This window comes from Salmo salar, chromosome ssa29 (assembly GCF_905237065.1).
Source record: "Salmo salar chromosome ssa29, Ssal_v3.1, whole genome shotgun sequence".
Taxonomy (NCBI): Eukaryota; Metazoa; Chordata; class Actinopteri; order Salmoniformes; family Salmonidae; genus Salmo; species Salmo salar.
The window spans coordinates 18215401-18233565 of NC_059470.1; the positions used below are offsets into that span (position 1 = coordinate 18215401).

An 18165-nucleotide genomic window follows, 5' to 3' on the forward strand; every position below is an offset into this window, starting at 1 on the left:
AGCATGCCCCATTCAAGACATTTAGAACCAGGAACAGATATAGCCCTTGGTTCTCTCCAGACCTGACTGCCCTTAACCAACACAAAAACATCCTGTGGCGCTCTGCATTAGCATCGAACAGCCCCCGTGATATGCAACTTTTCAGGGAAGTTAGAAACCAATACACACAGGCAGTTAGAAAAGTCAAGGCTAGCTTTTTCAATCAGAAATTTGCTTCCTGCAACACAAACTCAAAAAAGATCTGGGACACTGTAAAGTCCATGGAGAATAAGAACACCTCCTCCCAGCTGCCCACTGCACTGAGGATAGTAAAATCTGTCACCACCGATAAATCCACTAGAATTGAGAATTTCAATAAGCATTTTTCTACGGCTAGCCATGCTTTCCACCTGGCTACCCCTACCGCGGTCAACAGCACTGCACCCCCCACAGCTATTCGCCCAAGCCTTCCCCATTTCTCCTTCTCCCAAATCCAGTCAGCTGATGTTCTGAAAGAGCTGCAAAATCTGGACCCCTACAAATCAGCCGGGCTAGACAATCTGGACCCTTTCTTTCTAAAATTATCTGCCGAAATTGTTGCAACCCCTATTACTAGTCTGTTCAACCTCTCTTTCGTGTCGTCTGAGATTCCCAAAGATTGGAAAGCAGCTGCGGTCATCCCCCTCTTCAAAAGGGGGGACACTCTTGACCCAAACTGCTACAGACCTATATCTATCCTACCCTGCCTTTCTAAGGTCTTCGAAAGCCAAGTCAACAAACAGATTACCGACCATTTCGAATCCCACCCCACCGCAATCTGGTTTCAGAGCTGGTCATGGGTGCACCTCAGCCACGCTCAAGGTCCTAAACGATATCGTAACTGCCTTCGATAAGAAACAATACTGTGCTGCCGTATTCATTGACCTGGCCAAGGCTTTCGACTCTGTCAATCACCACATCCTCATCGGCAGACTCAATAGCCTTAGTTTCTCAAATGATTGCCTCACCTGGTTCACCAACTACTTCTCTGATAGAGTTCAATGTGCCAAATCGAATGGCCTGTTGTCCGGACCTCTGGCAGTCTCTATGGGGGTGCCACAGGGTTCAATTCTTGGGCCAACTCTTTTCTCTGTATACATCAATGATGTCGCTCTTGCTGCTGGTGAGTCTCTGATCCACCTCTATCCAGACGATACCATTCTGTATACTTCTGGCCCTTCTTTGGACACTGTGTCAACAACCCTCCAGACGAGCTTCAATGCCATACAACTCACCTTCCATGGCCTCCAACTGCTCTTAAATACAAGTAAAACTAAATGCATGCTCTTCAACCGATCGCTGCCCGCACCTGCCCGCCCGTCCAGCATCACTACTCTGGATGGTTCTGACTTAGAATATGTGGACATTGGCTGGCCCACTCGTTGGCTGGCCCTCGCTTCATACTCGTCGCCAAACCCACTGGCTCCAGGTCATCTACAAGACCCTGCTAGGTAAAGTCCCCCCTTATCTCAGCTCACTGGTCACCATAGCAGCACCCACCTGTAGCACGCGCTCCAGCAGGTATATCTCTCTGGTCACCCCCAAAGCCAATTCCTCCTTTGGCCGTCTCTCCTTCCAGTTCTCTGCTGCCAATGACTGGAACGAACTAGAAAAATCTCTGAAACTGGAAACACTTATCTCCCTCACTAGCTTTAAGCACCAGCTGTCAGAGCAGCTCACAGATCACTGCACCTGTACATAGCCCATCTATAATTTAGCCTAAATAACTACCTCTTCCCCTACTGTATTTATTTATTTATTTATTTTGCTCCTTTGCACCCCATTATTTATATTTCTACTTTGCACTTCCTTCCACTACATATCTACCATTCCAGTGTTTTACTTGCTATATTGTATTTACTTTACCACCATGGCCTTTTTTTTACTTTACCTCCCTTATCTCACCTCATTTGCTCACATTGTATATAGACTTATTTTTCTACTGTATTTTTGACTATATGTTTGTTTTACTCCATGTGTAACTCTGTGTTGTATGTGTCGAACTGCTTTGCTTTATCTTGGCCAGGTCACAATTGTAAATGAGAACTTGTTCTCAACTTACCTACCTGGTTAAATAAAGGTGAAATTTAAAATTTAAAAAAATCTAATAAATAGAGGTCCTGGATGGCAGGAAGCTTGGCCCCGGTGATGTACTGGGCTGTACGCACTACCCTCTGTAGTGACTTGCGGTCGGAGGCCGAGAAGTTGCCATACCAGGCAGTGATGCAACCCATCAGGATGCTCTCGATGGTGCAGCTGTAAAACCTTTTGAGGATCTGAGGACCCATGCCAAATCTTTTCAGTCTCCTGGGGAATAGGTTTTTTCGTGCCCTCTTCATGACTGTCTTGGTGTGCTTGGACTATGTTAGTTTGTTGGTGATGTGGACGCCAAGCAACTTGAAGCTCTCAACCTGCTCCACTGCAGCCCCGTCGATGAGAATGGGGGCATCCTCAGTCCTCTTTTTCCTGTAGACCACAATCATCTCCTCTGTCTTGATCATGTTGAGGGAGAGGTTGTTGTCCTTGCACCACACGATCAGGTCTCTGACCTCCTCCCTATAGGCTGTCTCATCGTTGTCGGTGATCAGGCCTACCACTGTTGTGTCATCAGCAGACTTAATGATGGTGTTGGAGTTGTGCCTGGCCATGCAGTCATGAGTGAACAGGAAGTACAACAGGGGACTGAGCACGCACCCCTAAGGGGCCCCCGTGTTTCGGATCAGCGTGGCGGATGTGTTGTTACCTACCCTTACCATCAGGGAAGGCCCATCAGGAAGTCTAGAATCCAGTTGCAGAGGGAGGTGTTTTGTCCCAGGGTCCTTAGCTTATTGATAAGCTGTGAGGGCACTATGGTGTTGAACGCTGAGCTGTAGTCAATGAATAGCATTCTGACATAGGTGTTCCTTTTGTCCAGGTCGGAAAGGGCAGTGTGAAGTGCAATAGAGATTGCATCATCTGTGGATCTGTTGGGGCGGAATGCAAATTGGAGTGGGTCTAGGGTTTCTGGGATAATGGTGTTGATGTTGGCCATGACCAGCCTTTCAAAGCACTTCATGGCTACAGACGTGAGTGCTACAAGTCGGTAGTCATTTAGGCAGGTTACCTTAGTGTTCTGGGCACAGGGACTATGGTGGTCTGCTTGAAACATGTTGGTATTACAGACTCAGAGGTTGAAAATATCAGTGAAGACACTTGCCAGTTGGTCAGCGCATGCTTGGAGTACACATCCTGGTAATCCGTCTGGCCTTGCGGCCTTGTGAATGTTGACCTGTTTAAAGGTCTTACATCGGCTGCGGAGAGCGTGATCACACAGTCTTCCGGACCAGCTGATGCTCTCATGCATGTTTCAGTGTTACTTGCCTCGAAGCGAGCATAGAAGTTATTTAGCTCGTCTAGTAGGCTCGTGTCACTGGGCAGCTCTTGGTTGTGCTTCCCTTTGTAGTCTGTAATAGTTAGCAAGCCCTGCCACATCCGACGAGCGTCGGAGCCGATGTAGTATGACTCGACCTTAGTCTTGTATTGCCGCTTTGCCTGTTTGTTGGTTCGTTGGAGGGCATAGTGTGATTTATTATAAGCTTCCGGGTTAGAGTCCTGCTCCTGCCCTTTAGCTCGGTGCGAATGTTGCCTGTAATCCGTAGCTTCTGGTTGGGGTATGTACGTACAGTCACTGTGGGGACGACGTCCTCGATTCATTTATTGATAAAGCCAGTGACTGATGTGGTGTACTCCTCAATGACATCTGAAGAATCCTGGAACATATTCCAGTCTGTGCTAACAAAACAGTCCTGTAGTTTAGCATCTGCTTCATCTGACCACTTTTTTATAGACCGAATCACTGGTGCTTCCTGCTTAAGTTTTTTTCTTGTAAGCAGGAATCAGGAGGATAGAGTTAGGGTCAGATTTGCCAAATGGAGGGCGAGGTAAAGCTTTGTTCGCGTCTCTGTGTGTGGAGTAAAGGTGGTCTAGCTCTGGTTGCACATTTAACATGCTGATAGAAATTCGGTGAAACTGATTTAAGTTTCCCTGCATTAAAGTCAACACAGTGTTGTGTTGTGTGTGTTGGCCAGTCATTGTGTGAGTCACTTTGACTTCGTTGGCTTCTACCATCTCCTGTCCTTTTGCTTTGATTACATAAGCCCATAGACCTGTCGTTGCATACTTCTTCATTCAACATTGAACGTTGGTCCTGGCTGGTAGTGCAGTGTTTGACCTAGGCTAGCTATAGTGTTACCGCGGCTAGCTGCCGTTGTGCTGGCGTGGCCACCAGAATTGCTGATCACCTCTAAACCTGATCTGACTACTTTATTCCTGGTTTAAAATAACCTCACCTTGTCAGAGAAGAGAGAAGGCTGAAGTGGTTGAGCTAGAGTACACATCAAACGGACATGGGCAGAGGAAGGGGGCCCTAGCTTCAGTGCTTCACTACAGTACTGAAGCCTGTCAGGAAGATAGATGACGGAGTGGACATGCTCGGCCGCTTTGGACCGATGAGGCGAAGTGTGTTTGTGTGTGTTTGTGTGTGTGGTGTGTGATTCATGGAGAGACAGCCAACAGCCGTGACTGATGGTGTTTCCGAGACGCACTGAGAGGAGGAGGAGGAGGACTCTACTCACCTGGCTGGCCTGGGTAATAGATGGCCAGTTCATTTCTCTCTGCTTCTTGTACTATCTTGTCCTCTATTTCTCTACCGCTCACTCTCACTCTTTACCTCTCACTTTCTCTGCCTCTCACTCTCACCCTCGACCTCTCACTTTCTCTCTCCTTCTCTTTCTCTTTCTCTCTCTCTCTCTCGCTCTCTCTCTCTCTCTTTCTGTCTCTCGCCTTCCCCACTCTCTCTCTTCCTGTGTGTGGCAGTATCTGTTTTGTTAACTCCCGGTAGTGTTCTGCTCTATTCTGCCAAAGGGCATAACGCTTGAAGTTTGAAGACAGTTGTCGCTCAGTGTATTAAATCATTTATATTCAGCGTAGGCGTCGTCTAAGTAGCAGGTGTCAATCTAGTAGTTAAACGATAGTATTTCTGTATCAAAAATGTACAAAGTGGTGTTCACTTTAACTGTCATGTGTTGTCGCTTGCATACTAACCTCAGGCTGTAGGAGAGGTGGCTGTGTACTGAGATAAGGAGCCTGTCAAATCAGAGAATCAGTGTGGAAGTGTCCCTATCGTCTCTTGTGTTTCATCTCAGATCACACACACACACACACGCGCACACGCATACACACTGTGTTATCTGTGTTACTGGCTTGGCGTTTCCTCTCTAGGGACTCTCCTTCCAAGAATGTGTACTAGATTACAAATGGCTTGACTGAGAAACCCACAGCCATAACACTAAACAACACATTGTATGCTGACATCCACAGAGCTGGGATGTAAACCTTATAACCAGTTCTTCCCATCCATCAGTGTACCCATACTGGTAAAATGCCAGAGCCCACAGGAGGTCCCAGACATATTGGGTCGCCGTTGTGGGCATCTGCATCTGCAGGGAGGAGATTTGTTGCAGTGAATTGGGGGGTGGGGGGGGAGCAGAGCTTTATTTATCATCAGTGTAATCTGCCCATCACCGTCTGTGTGACTCTCTTTTGCCTCACTTCTCCAGATGAACTGGGCCCTCTTTGCTCCCGCTCTTTCAACACTCTCAAAGCCCTCTATTACATTAGAAAGGAGGTGAAGTTATTTACAAAAATGACAGTGTTTGGCTCAGGTCTACCTCCATTGAATAGTTACTGTACAGTAGTATGTATAGCGCGTCATTCAGGAGAGGCAGGCTGAGGAGCTTGGTTCTCCCTCTGTCGTGTGATTGGCGGTGGTTGTCTGCTCTGTCCATGTCATGGATCTCGTTTTGAGATGCAACTGTGTCTTTGAAACTGAGACAGAGTGAGTGTGTCTTTATGCTCTGTGTGTGTGTGTGTGTGTGTGTGTGTGTGTGTGTGTGTGTGTGTGTGTGTGTGTGTGTGTGTGTGTGTGTGCACGTGTGTGTGTGTGTGTGTGTGTGTGTGTGTGTGTGTGTGTGTGTGTGTGTGTGTGTGTGTGTGCACGTGTGTGTGTGTGTGTGTGTGTGCACGTGTGCGCGTGTGCACACGCGCATCTATGTCAGCATAAAGTATATGTATGTATGCGTCTCTGTCCTCGCTGTGTCCTGACTCTTTAGTCTAAGCCGTGCCATGCGCTGAGCTGACAGGACCGCTGTGTAAGCTTTTCACTCAGTGGGGCGCCAGCCTTAGCAGTCAGCAGAGCAGCCGCACTGCAGAGGAGAATCCCCCTCTCCTCTTCTCACTCTCTCTCCCTCTGCCTTTGAATCTGACGCTGCCTCTCTGAATCTGACTTGACCAGTTACTCCCATCAATACCCCACTGGCCCTAGTCTGGCCTCAAGTCAGAGTAGGTTCACCTGGGCCATGGCCGTAGGCTTTTTGGGGGGCCTCAGGGGTGGAAAGACAAAGCACCGGTGTAAAACCCTGCAGTGGAAAAGGGACATATCAAATGAAATTGTATTGGTCACATACACATGGTTAGTAGATGTTATTGCGAGTGTAGCGAAATGCTTATGCTTCTAGAGCCGACAGTGCAGCAGTATCTAACAGGTAATATCTAACAATTCCACAACAAAACCTAATATCTAACAAATTCCACAACATAACCTATTACACTCAATCTAGTAAAGGAATAGGATAAGAATATATAAATATAAAATATATGGATGAGCAGTGACAGAGCGGCTAAGATGCAATAGATAGTATAGAATAAATAGTGTAGGATACAGTATACAGTATATACATATGAGATAAGTAATGCGAGATATGTAAACATTCTTAAAGTGGCATTATTAAAGTGACTAGTGTTCCATTTATTAAAGTGATATCAAGTATGTAGGCAGGCAGCCACCTCTCTGTGCTAGTGATGGCTGTTTAACAATCTGATGGCTTTGAGATAGTAGCTGTTTTTCAGTCTCTCGGTCCCAGCTTTGATGCACCTGCACTGACCTCGCCTTCTGGATGGAAGCGGGGTGAACAGGCAGTGGTTCGGGTGGTTATTGTCCTTATTGATTTTTTTTGCCTTCCTGTGACATCAGGTGTTGTAGGTGTCCTGGAAGGCAGGTAGTTTGCCCCCGGTGATGCGTTGTGCAGACCGCACCAGCCATTGGAGAGTCCTGCGGTTGTGGGCAATGCAGTTACCGTACCAGGCAGTGATACAGCCCGACAAGATGCTCTCGATTGTGCACCTGTAAAAGTTAGTGAGGGTTTGAAGAGGCGCTGTTGCGCCTTCTTCACCACACTGTCTGTGTGTGTGGACCATTTCAGTTTGTCGGTGATATGTACACCGAGGAACTTAAAACTTTCCGCCTTCTCCACTGCTGTCCCGTCGATGTGGATAGGGGGTGCTCCCTTTGCTGTTTCCTGAAGTCCATGATCATCTCTTTTGTTTTGCTGACATTGAGTGAGAGGTTGTTTTCCTGACAACACACTCCGAGGGCCCTCTCCTCCTCCCTGTAGGCTGTCTCGTCGTTGTTGGTAATCAAGCCTACCACTGTTGTGCTGTCTGCAAACTTGATGATTGAGTTGGAGGCATGCATGGCCACACAGTTGTGGGTGAACAGGGAGTACAGGAGGGGGCTGAGATCAGTGGAGAGGAGATGTTGTTTCCTACCTTCAACACCTGGGGGCGGCCCGTCAGGAAGTCCAGGACCCAGTTGCACAGAGCGGGGTCAAGACCCAGGGACACAAGCTTAATGATGAGTTTGGAGGGTGCTATGGTGTTGAATACTGAGCTGTAGTCAATGAACAGCATTCTTACATAGGTATTCCTCTTGTCCAGATAGGATAGGGCAGTGGGCAGTGTGATGGCGATTGCATTGTCTGTGGACCTATTGGGGCGGTAAGCAAATTGAAGTGGGTCTAGGTTGACAGGTAGGGTGGAGGTGATATGATCCTTGACTCGTCTCCCAAAGCACTTCATGATGGCAGAAGTAGTCATTTAGTTCAGTTAGTCATTTAGTTGAGTTACCTTGGCTTTCTTGGGAACAGGAACAATGGTGGCCATCTTGAAGCATGTGGGGACAGCAGACTGGGATAGGGATTCATTGAATATGTCCGTAAACACACCAGCCAGCTGGTCTGCGCATGCTCTGAGGACGCAACTAGGGATGCCATCTGGGCCGGCAGCCTTGCGAGGGATAACACGTTTAAATGTTTTACTCACGTCGGCCACGGAGAAGGAGAGCCTACAGTCTTTGGTAGTGGGTCGCATCGGTGGCAGTGTATTGTCCTCAAAGCGTGCAAAGAAGTTGTTTAATTTGTCTGGGAGCAAGACGTCGATGTCTGCGACGGTCTGGTTTTCTGTAGACCCTGCCTCTTCCGTCGCGTGTTTGAGCCGTTGAATTGCGACTCCACTTTGTCTCTATACTGACACTTTGCTTATTTGATTGCCTTACGGAGGGAATAACTACACTGTTTGTATTCGGCCATATTCCCAGTTGCCATGATTAAATGCGGTGGTACGTGCTTTTAGTTTTGCACGAATGCTGCCATCAATCCACGGTTTCTTGTTAGGGAAGGTTTTAATATTCACAGTGGGTACAACATCTCCTATACACTTTCTTATAAACCCGCTCACCGAGTCAGCGTATACGTCAATGTTGTTCTCTGAGGCTACCCAGAACATATCCCAGTCCACGTGATTGAAGCAATCTTGAAGCGTGGAATCCGATTGGTCAGACCAGCGTTGGATAGACCTAAGCACGTGTGCTTCTTGTTTTAGTTTCTGCCTATAGGAGGAGAGCAACAAGATGGAGTCATGGTCAGATTTGCCAAAAGGAGGGCGGGGGCCTTGTATGCATCGTGGAAGTTAGAGTTGCAATGGTCGAGCGTGTTACTCGCTCATGTACTGCAATCGATATGCTGATAGAATTTAGGTCACCTTGTTCTCAAATTAGCTTTGTTAAAATACCCAGCTACAATAAATGCAGCCTCAGGATATATGGTTTCCAGTTTGCATAAAGTCCAGTGAAGTTCCTTGATTGCTGTCTTGGTATCTGCTTGCAGGGGGATATACACGGCTGTGACAATAACCGAGGAGAGTTCTCTTGGGAGATAATACGGTTGGCATTTGATTGTGAGGAATTCTAAGTCAGGTAAACAAAAAGACTTGAGTTCCTGTATGTTGTTACAATTACACCATGAGTCGTTAATCATGAAACATACACCCCCGCCCTTCTTCTTACCGGAGAGATGTTTAATCCTGTCGGTGCGATGCACTGAAAATCCCGTTGGCTGTACTGACTCCGAGAGCATGTCCCAAGCTAGCCATGTTTCCGTGAAACAGAGTATGTTACAATCCCGGATATCGCTTTGGAAAGCAACTTGCCCTGATTTCGTCGACTTTGTTAACTAGGGACTGGACATTAGCAAGTAATATACTCGGAAGCGGTGGGTGGTGTTCGTGCATCCGAAGCCCCACTAGAAGACCGCTTCCGCACCCTCTCCTCCGGTGGAGTTGTTTTGGGTCGGCCTCTGGAATCAGTTCAAATGCCCTGTTTGGTGCAGACAGAGGATCCGCTTTGGGAAAGTCGTATTCCTGGTCGTAATGCTGGTTGTGCTGGTAAGTTGGCGTCTCTCTGATATCCAATAGTTCTTCCCGGCTGTATGTAATAACATTTAAGGTTTTCTGGGCTAACAATGTAAGAAATAATAAATAAAAAAAGAAAATACTGCACAGTTTCTAAGGACTAGAAGCGAAGCTGCCATCTCTATCGGTGCCATCTTTAATATTAATGCACATGTGTACTAGGTCCTACCCCACCACATCCCATGGCTTTTATTGACACACTTCTTCCCGTAGCAATCTCCTTTTGTCAGCAAAGCTCTCTGTCCCACTGTCTGTGTACACTATGTGATGACTCTAATCTAGCATCTCTCTCTCTCTCTGTCTTTCATTGTGATGACTCCTCCACCATTGGATTCAATTAGAGGTTGTGTTCTCTGAACTGGAAGATGACAAAGATGGTAGACAAATGAAGATGTCCCACTCAGGCTGTTTACCAGTGAAAAAAAATGGTCAGTTCCGGTCTGCTTAACGGGTGGCTGTCCCATAGGCACCCATGCATTAGCAGCTGGGTCTGGTCTGCTTAGTTCATTAACTGTATATGAACCAGAAAAAACTGAGGGAGTGGGATGTCTCACTTCCTCTTTTGTCTCGGAAGATGATAGAACAAGGAAGGTGATATGGGGGAGCTGTCCGACAGATCCGCTCGGTGTCTATTTATGGCTTTTGCCCTTTAATTTAATTCATATCCACTCTGCAGATGTAGTACAGCTTGATCTTGAGTAAGAGCATCGCCTACTAAGTCAAATAGTGGGGACAGAGTGCTTAAACATTTTTTTTTTAACTCACCTTTGAAGACTGATGGGTACAGTCCATATTGAGACATTCCTGTAAATATATGCATCATTTGGTAGAAACAATAATGGATCTTTCAAGAGCAAAAATTAAAACCCCTACAGGTCAGATAGTTATCTAAGTATTTGTTTTCTCCACTTGGCCCCTCCTCAACCTAAATGCATTATTTGCAGGAAGTAGGACGATCGATTACTGCCTCTCCTCATCAATCATGTCTCACCCTCCAACTGGGCTCATACATCAGATCAACGTTTAGTTGTTTAGTTTTAATTACATTTGGTTGAGTTGTCAACTAACGTGAATTCAACAAGAAATGACATTGGATTTAGGTTCAAAGTGAGAAAAATAGTAAATGCCTTTACGTTGATTGCTTTTTGCAAATCCAATCAGCTTTCTACATTGATTCAACTTCATCACATTTATTTTTGGGGTTGAAATGATGTGGAAACAACTTTGATTCAACCATCTTTTAATTCAGGATATATCTTTTTTTTCTTCACGTTTTTATAATCTTGTTATTGTGAAACTAGTGCCAATTCATTTTGTGACTCAATCTATGGTTCAGCTGTAATTTGATTAATCTGGCAGTCAGATTATGTTAATCTCTCTGTGTTACAGTATAATCTGTGAATAGACCTTGTTGTTGGCCTCAGTTTTATGTTCAGGACCAAAGGATTTGCATTTCTTTGTCTACAACTGGTCCAAACACCTGCTCTTAAGGTTATTTTGTTCGCTTGCCAATTGTTTCTGTCATCTGGCATTTAAGGCTTTTGTTGTGTAATAAACATTTAGAAAATGGTGGGCAAAGTCACTTCCCACCGAGATATCAAAAGGGTTTTGAGGGCACGGTACAGATTTGTGAATCTCTAGTGTAGTAAATACAGTGTTGACACACACACACAATTTTCTCCGCTATGTCAGAGACAGCTGATGGGTTCTGGGTGTTGGTGTTTCCCCCATCAGAAAGCCCTGGATGGGAGGGCTGATACAGCTACAGTTTTCCCTGTTCTGAGAAGGCCTCTCCCTGGGGGCCTCTCCCTGCTCTTCCCCTTCCTTCCTGGAGACCGGATCAATTGAGCCCTAATGAATGCAAGGCTATTGATCCCCCAGCCCTCAGCCAGGTCCATTGTAATGGCCCTGAAATACTGGATCTCACTTCCCAGACAGGACAGGACAGATAAGGAGGAGGAGGAGAAGAGAGGGGGAGGGAAGGTAAGGGGGGGGTACAGCATGTAACTCACTCCCTACTGTAATGTCGCTTCCTTCCTCCCTGTTCCTGTCTGTCTCTCATTGCTCTTTCTCTTTTTCTCCCTTTCTCTCTGTTTCTTTCCACACAGGTGCTGAAGCCAGTGGTCAGCCAGGAGGTCACACAGAGTCTTGGCAACAGAAGGCTCATCAGTTTCTCTCTCTCAGGTGAGTCACTCTTCCTCCATCCCTCTTTAAACACAGGATGTCACATGGGACAGGAGAAGCTCTGTTTGGCACCATTGATACCTCTTTCTTTCTCTTCAGGTCTATTTTAGTTCAGAAGGTCAGGTTCAATGTCAGTCAGTTGATTTCTAAACGTGGTCTATTTTAGACTTCAAGGAGAGACGCTCCCTTGTTTTGGTTCTATATCTGGCTTTGTGTCGATATTGTCAATGTTTCATTTTAGCGTGAGAGGGTATAGTCAACAATGCATAAAGCTGTGCTTTTTAACACCAGAACCTCCTGGCCTTTCAGCCTATAAGTCCCCGCTAGAGAACGTTGCCGGGCGCACCTTTAGCATATGCATCAGATGCAAATCAACCCCAAGGTGCGCAAACAGAAGCACCACCACTTGATAAATAGTGCATAAACTACTATGAAGGATTAATTGCATGAAGACATATATCCATTTAAAACAATTATATCAATAGTTATTTGTTTAGGTAATGTCAAGGATATGTTTTGTATAATTCTACAAAGTCCTAGGGAAAACGTAGGCCTATAGACTATTTTCGTTTCCCTTACAATAAAAACATTAGTGTAATCCATTTGATCAACTTTGTTGGTAGATTTGATTAGTACTAGAATTATAGTAATTAATAAAGTCCAGTTACAGCTTATTTTGGCAAAATAGAAACTAAAAAGAGAATAATATAACCAGCCAGGTGCGCGGGTGAAGTGATTTGCTGTTTTCCTGAACAAAAGCACCAGTGCATGAACAATTGTAAAGGATGAATTGCATAAATAAATATAATGTAATTGTAATTGTATTATGTCACTAGTTTTTGCTTAGTAGCCAGAGCAATGTTGCTGGCCAAATGGGCATGTGCTGAATGCATGGACAGCACAGATATTTTTGAAAAAGTGACATTTGGAATTAGAGCTGCACCTCTTGAATTATGAGTTACACTTAAAAAGGTAAGTGTAATATAAGCTGCAGAATACCGTAATTTCCGGACTATTAAGAGCACCTGAATATAAGCCGCAGGTGCCTACCGGTACATTGAAACAAATGAACTTTACACAGGCTTTAACGAAACACGGCTTGTAACAAAAATAAATAGGCTTTAACGAAACATGGCTTGTAACAAAAATAAATAGGCTTTAACGAAACACGGCTTGTAACAAAAAATAAAAAATTAGCAGTAAGCTTTAGTTGTCTTTTTGCACTGAGTCAATTCCTCACGCTGCTGTTTCCAACGTCTTATCATCGACTCATTAAGACCAAGCTCCCGTGCAGCAGCTATATTTCCTTTTCCAACAGCCAGATCAATCGCCTTCAACTTGAAAGCTGCATCATTACGCATTTCTCCGTGTCTTTGCCATGATGAGGGTGACTACAAAATGACTACCATAATCAGAATGATGGGAAGTTTGAGAGCGCTCGATGTAATCTAAACAGTAAACAAAAAAGTTGTTTGACGGCAATTTCATTGGTCTAATGAAAGCTTCATGCCGCCAAAAAACTGAGCACGTCACAGAATGTGTTTTTTTGGAGAAAAACAAATTTAAAGAGGGAAAAATCCATATATTAGCCGCGTCATTGTTTAAGCCGCGAGGTTCAAAGCCTGGGAAAAAAGTTGCGGCTTATAGTCCGGGAATTTACGGTATTCTCTTTCTGATACTTGTCTACAGGCTAACTTTTATTATGTGTGAAATTAGTTTCGGTATAGTTTAGGTGTAGTTTTGATGGGCCGGCTGTGCAGGCTGACTGGCATCGTTTGTTTCCCGCTCATCAAGTTGGATAGAGTCAAGGATATGTTTTATATTATCCTAAAGGCCTATTGCAACACATAGAATGTTTTTGTTACCCGTACAATACATTTGATTAGTATCAGAGTTATGGTAAATAAAACAGTTCCATAACAGATTCTTTTTACAAAGAAAAATGTAAAAGACAGTGGTATCAACCCCAAAGGCGCGCTGTCAAATGATTTGCTGCTGATAAATAGGCATAACAAACGCATCGTTACACTAAACTAAATTAAATCAACCTCTTCACCCTCCTTATCATTCAGTTAGGCCTAATTTAAATTCAATTGTGAAGTAAGGTGCACAATTATGGCCCATTCATCCATTTGTCATTCATTCAGTGAGTAGAGAGAGAGAGAGAGGCTTTAGCACCTGGCTGGGTACCAACGTTCTACAGCACATTTCTTAGCGGGTTAGGTTGGGAATAGGTGTGAAAAAAACAGGTTAAAAGGCTCTAAATGGTTTTTTTGTGATTTCAAAATTCTGACAAATGTGCAGTGTAAAATACAAACATTTTCAAAAAGTCAATTTTTTGGGGGGCAGTTATTATTATTTATTTTTACAAAATCAAACGTCAGTGACCATTGGCCCATGGCGGTTCTAGTGTTAAGGTACCACTACTGACATTTTGGAGGCGTCTGTAGCTTTGCATTTTGTCTATATCTATTTGAGCAAGAGCATTGGCGAAAACTTTCAATGCAGTTTCTCTCTCCCTTTCTCTCTGGTAGGTGGATAAACTGTATCTTTGTCCTTAGCTATACGTACACTTTCCAGTTCTCTTTAAAAGCAAATGTGTAGTTATATTTTGGAAGTGTTTGTTGTTGTGCTCTTTTAAGAGCCAATCGCCCATGCACTGCCTGGGGCTTGTTGTATCTGGCCCTACTGTACTGTGCCCATGCCTCCACAGCTCAACATCCCCCACAAGTGTCACTGATGCCCTGGCAATCTGTACTGTAGCTATTTTTCACATTGCTATGGATAGGGCATCTGGAGCTACCTTCCAAATGTAGCTGTTTTTCAGATGCCTGTTGGAATGCTACGTTTGATTCGCTGACTGCGTTCGATATAGGCTTTCATCTTCAGGAACCCTTCAGGAGTCCTCTGTGAAGGCTTTGACTGCCGCAGGTCCACATTTACCTTCCTTTTGTCGCTCTCTAAAGAGAAGCTGAAACCAAGGCCATCCTTTCACGTGCACATAAAGGGGTCACACTTTGGACTTTAGTATGTTATAATATGGAATTTGCATTAAGGTGTAGTTACAGTACATATATCTACATAGTAACTATATTAGTCATTTGAACACAGTTTTAATTCACCCATTTTTCTGCATCATGTACATTCTGGTTATTGAAGTACTTATAGAGTAACTATATGGTAAGAAGGCAACATAATGTGAAGAGTAGTCCAGAACTGTTATTTGTGTAAATGTTCAGCTAATAGATGTTACTATGAGAAATGGGAGGCGCCACAAGATGAAACGTATTCTGTATTTTCACGTATCCTCCTTTTCCCGCCCACTACTCCCTTACCTGGAGTAAAAGCTGTTGCCACTATCCCAGCTTTCCTCAAACAATGAAACTATACCCCAAACGAGCACTAACATTTCACCACACGCAGTTAAGCTACACACACTCTCTTTTAACGCACATACGTTGTTCGACCCCGCCACTCTGTGTGTCTTTAGCCATTGACTGTGCCGTGTTCTCATATATATTTCATTCATAACCACTTCTCTCTTGCTACTGCTTTAGAAATGCTGGTACAAATATGAGCATTAGCGACTTAGCTACCAAGCAGGCCAGTGTTGACTGCTGTCTGTACCCCGTCCCCCATTATCCACAAACCCTCCTTCCCCTGGTCCTCCTTGTCTGCTACCACAGTCACCCCCCTAGAGGTGCTGCATGTACAGCGCTATTTATTCACACTAAAGAAAGACGGACAGACAGACAGACAGACAGACAGACAGAGGGGTTGATTGGAGTGGAATAGAGGGAGCTAGCGCTTACAGTCTGAAAGGGGGGGATCTCCTGGCCCACTTTTTTTTTTCCTGTTTCTCTTGCCCAACCAACAGCTTTTACTGTACGTCAGCCATGTTGTCTAACCTTTTCTTTACATCTGAGAGTAATGTAGCAGACACTCTTACTGTGTCTGACTTACAGGAGCAATTAGACTTAAGTGCCTTGCTCAAGGGAACATTGACAGATATTTCACCTAGTCTGCTCGGGGATTCGAACCAGCAACCTTTCCGTTACTGGTCCAACACTCTTAAACACTAGGCTACCTGCCATCCTGGAGAGGGAATATTTAGAGAGAATATAGTTACATCCCTTCAAACTACAGAATACAGTCTATATGACTCTCTCTCGCTCTCTCTCTCTCAGATGTCCAAGCGGTGGGGCTGAAGAAGGGCATGTTCTTCAACCCTGACCCCTACCTGAAGATCGCCATCCAGCCCGGCAAGCACAGCCTCTATCCCGCGCTGCCCCACCACGGCCAGGAGAAACGCTCCCGCATTGTCTGTAACACCATCAACCCTGTTTGGCAGAGAGAGGTGAGTCTGACTGCTGGGTTGGTAGGGTTGACAGTGGTCTAGGGTTGACAGTGGTCTAGGGTTGCTAGTGGTCTCTGGGTATTCTAGAAACTGTACCTTGTTTCTGTGACAGTGTCACAGTTTATTCAAGTGTCTTCAGGTTTGAACCCAGGGAGGTATGGCAAGACGTCAGCAAGGGAAAAGCATTATACGTGTACGTCACAAAACAATACACACACTATACAATATAGAATGGAGGTAGACGTGAAAATAGCTTATACCCTTGGTTGATTGTTGAGTACTTCAATGCTGTTCCATTCCAAATCAGTTTTATTACAGACCTTTATATGGTTAAGACCTTGTGTCTGTGACCATTTGGCCTGGTTTAGTTCACTAGACTCTAGAGCCATACAGCTGAGGACAAGCCTGCCCTCTCCCTCCCTGTCCCTGTGTTGACTCTGACTCGATAATGATAATGCGTTCATCCTTAATAGATCTTGGTCAGCGTCGATGGATCCTCTATGGCGTCGTGAGTCTGTTAAGGGGATTTAATTCTACCCTGACACATGTCTTTTGTGAACATGACTGAACTCAGGGCTTGGGGGAACCTGCCATTTTGAAAGGCAAATCTGAGAAATGCATGACATGAATAGGGTGAAGAAAGTGATGTAAGGTGTAGGAACTGTGAGAATGTTGGTGACAGGCTACAGTCAGACAGGTTGGGAAGTGTCCCTATTTTGTGTCCCCCTCGACTGTCTGTCTCTGCTACACTGAGTATTTGGCAAGTACATCTAATTCATCTAGCAGACATTGTTCTTGAGAATGTTGATCCTGGCCGGGGAAATGCATTTGACACAGTGGCCTCAAAGCTCTGTGCAAAGTAAGGATTCTAGATAGGGGAAGACTCAAACCTTGGTGTGAGGTGCATGCCTGTGGGATATTATTATTTCCCCCACCTATTTTTTTGTCTTAGTTTGTATACTGTGCATGCTCAGTTTACCTACTTGGTTAGGAACAAAATGTTTGTCCACACCAGAACAAAGGTACTTTTCCAAAGTAAGGATTTGTCATTGAACAAAGTCCCGGAAGGGGGAAAAAAGCAGGATCAAGGTGGAGAAGTTTGGGACTGCTGTCAGACGTTTCATTGGCCTGCTGTGCGTTACCGCAACACAGCTCATTGGGAAAGCTGCAGTGTCGCTGTGTGTTTGTCGAGGACTCGTGTCTGACATTGAGATTATTTCTCTTTTTCGCGCGGAGCAGAGAGAGAGAGACTTGAAAAGGGGAGCCCCTGGGAAGCAACGTCTTTGTGGGTTCCTTGATGCTGCCGCTGAGTTTCCTTTGAACAGTTAAACTTCAGCTCTCAACGCATACCGTTCTGCTCCCTCCATTTTGTCGTAACACTTTGTTAAGTCTGTAGTCTGTACAAGAGAAGTCTCAGGCTTACACTCTAGCAATTTGTGATCAATGAGCCAACTCCAGAAAACAAACCATTAGATATTCATTGATTGACTAATTTATTGGTGGATTGATTATTATATTGTGTATTTGTCAAAGTTACCTTTTATGTCACAGTTACACTGACTGGTGATTTTTGCCGGCTTACAGAAGAGCCGAAAGAGAATGTGTGTGCCAGCGTAGGTGTGTGTGTGTGTAAGTGCGTGTGTGTACACATACACGCGTGCGCATGTGTGCTAAGGAGTTCCTCTCTGTCTCCTCACTACCTACTGTGCGGTTCTCGTGTGACAGAGTGAACGGACTTCCTGTATCTACGTCACAGTGTCCTTGTGGGTTGGCCCGTGTATCCCCCAGCACTGAGGCGAGGGAGGACCATGGCACCGAGCCAAACCCCACATAGCTAGAACACACAGCATCTGTGGAACTCACTGGGTGACTTTGACAGTGTGAAAAAGCACCGTATGCCTTTACATTTTCAGTAATGCATTTATTTCAAAATGGAACTGCGATGAAAAAGAATCTGACCTGGTATGTTTTAGGAGTAATTGCTT

General features: G+C 45.0%; 1 protein-coding gene across 4 annotated transcripts in view; it reads left to right on the top strand.

The window, feature by feature from the left end:
• The window catches only part of hecw1a (HECT, C2 and WW domain containing E3 ubiquitin protein ligase 1a), an 83371-nt gene that overhangs the window by 17299 nt on the left and 47907 nt on the right, over positions 1–18165 (top strand). For all 4 annotated transcript variants that reach the window (XM_045710956.1, XM_045710958.1, XM_045710955.1 and 1 more), the window contains 2 exons: positions 11748–11823; positions 16011–16180. In XM_045710956.1, coding sequence (XP_045566912.1) covers positions 11748–11823; positions 16011–16180 — 246 coding nt within the window. The remainder of the gene's footprint in view (positions 1–11747; positions 11824–16010; positions 16181–18165) is intronic.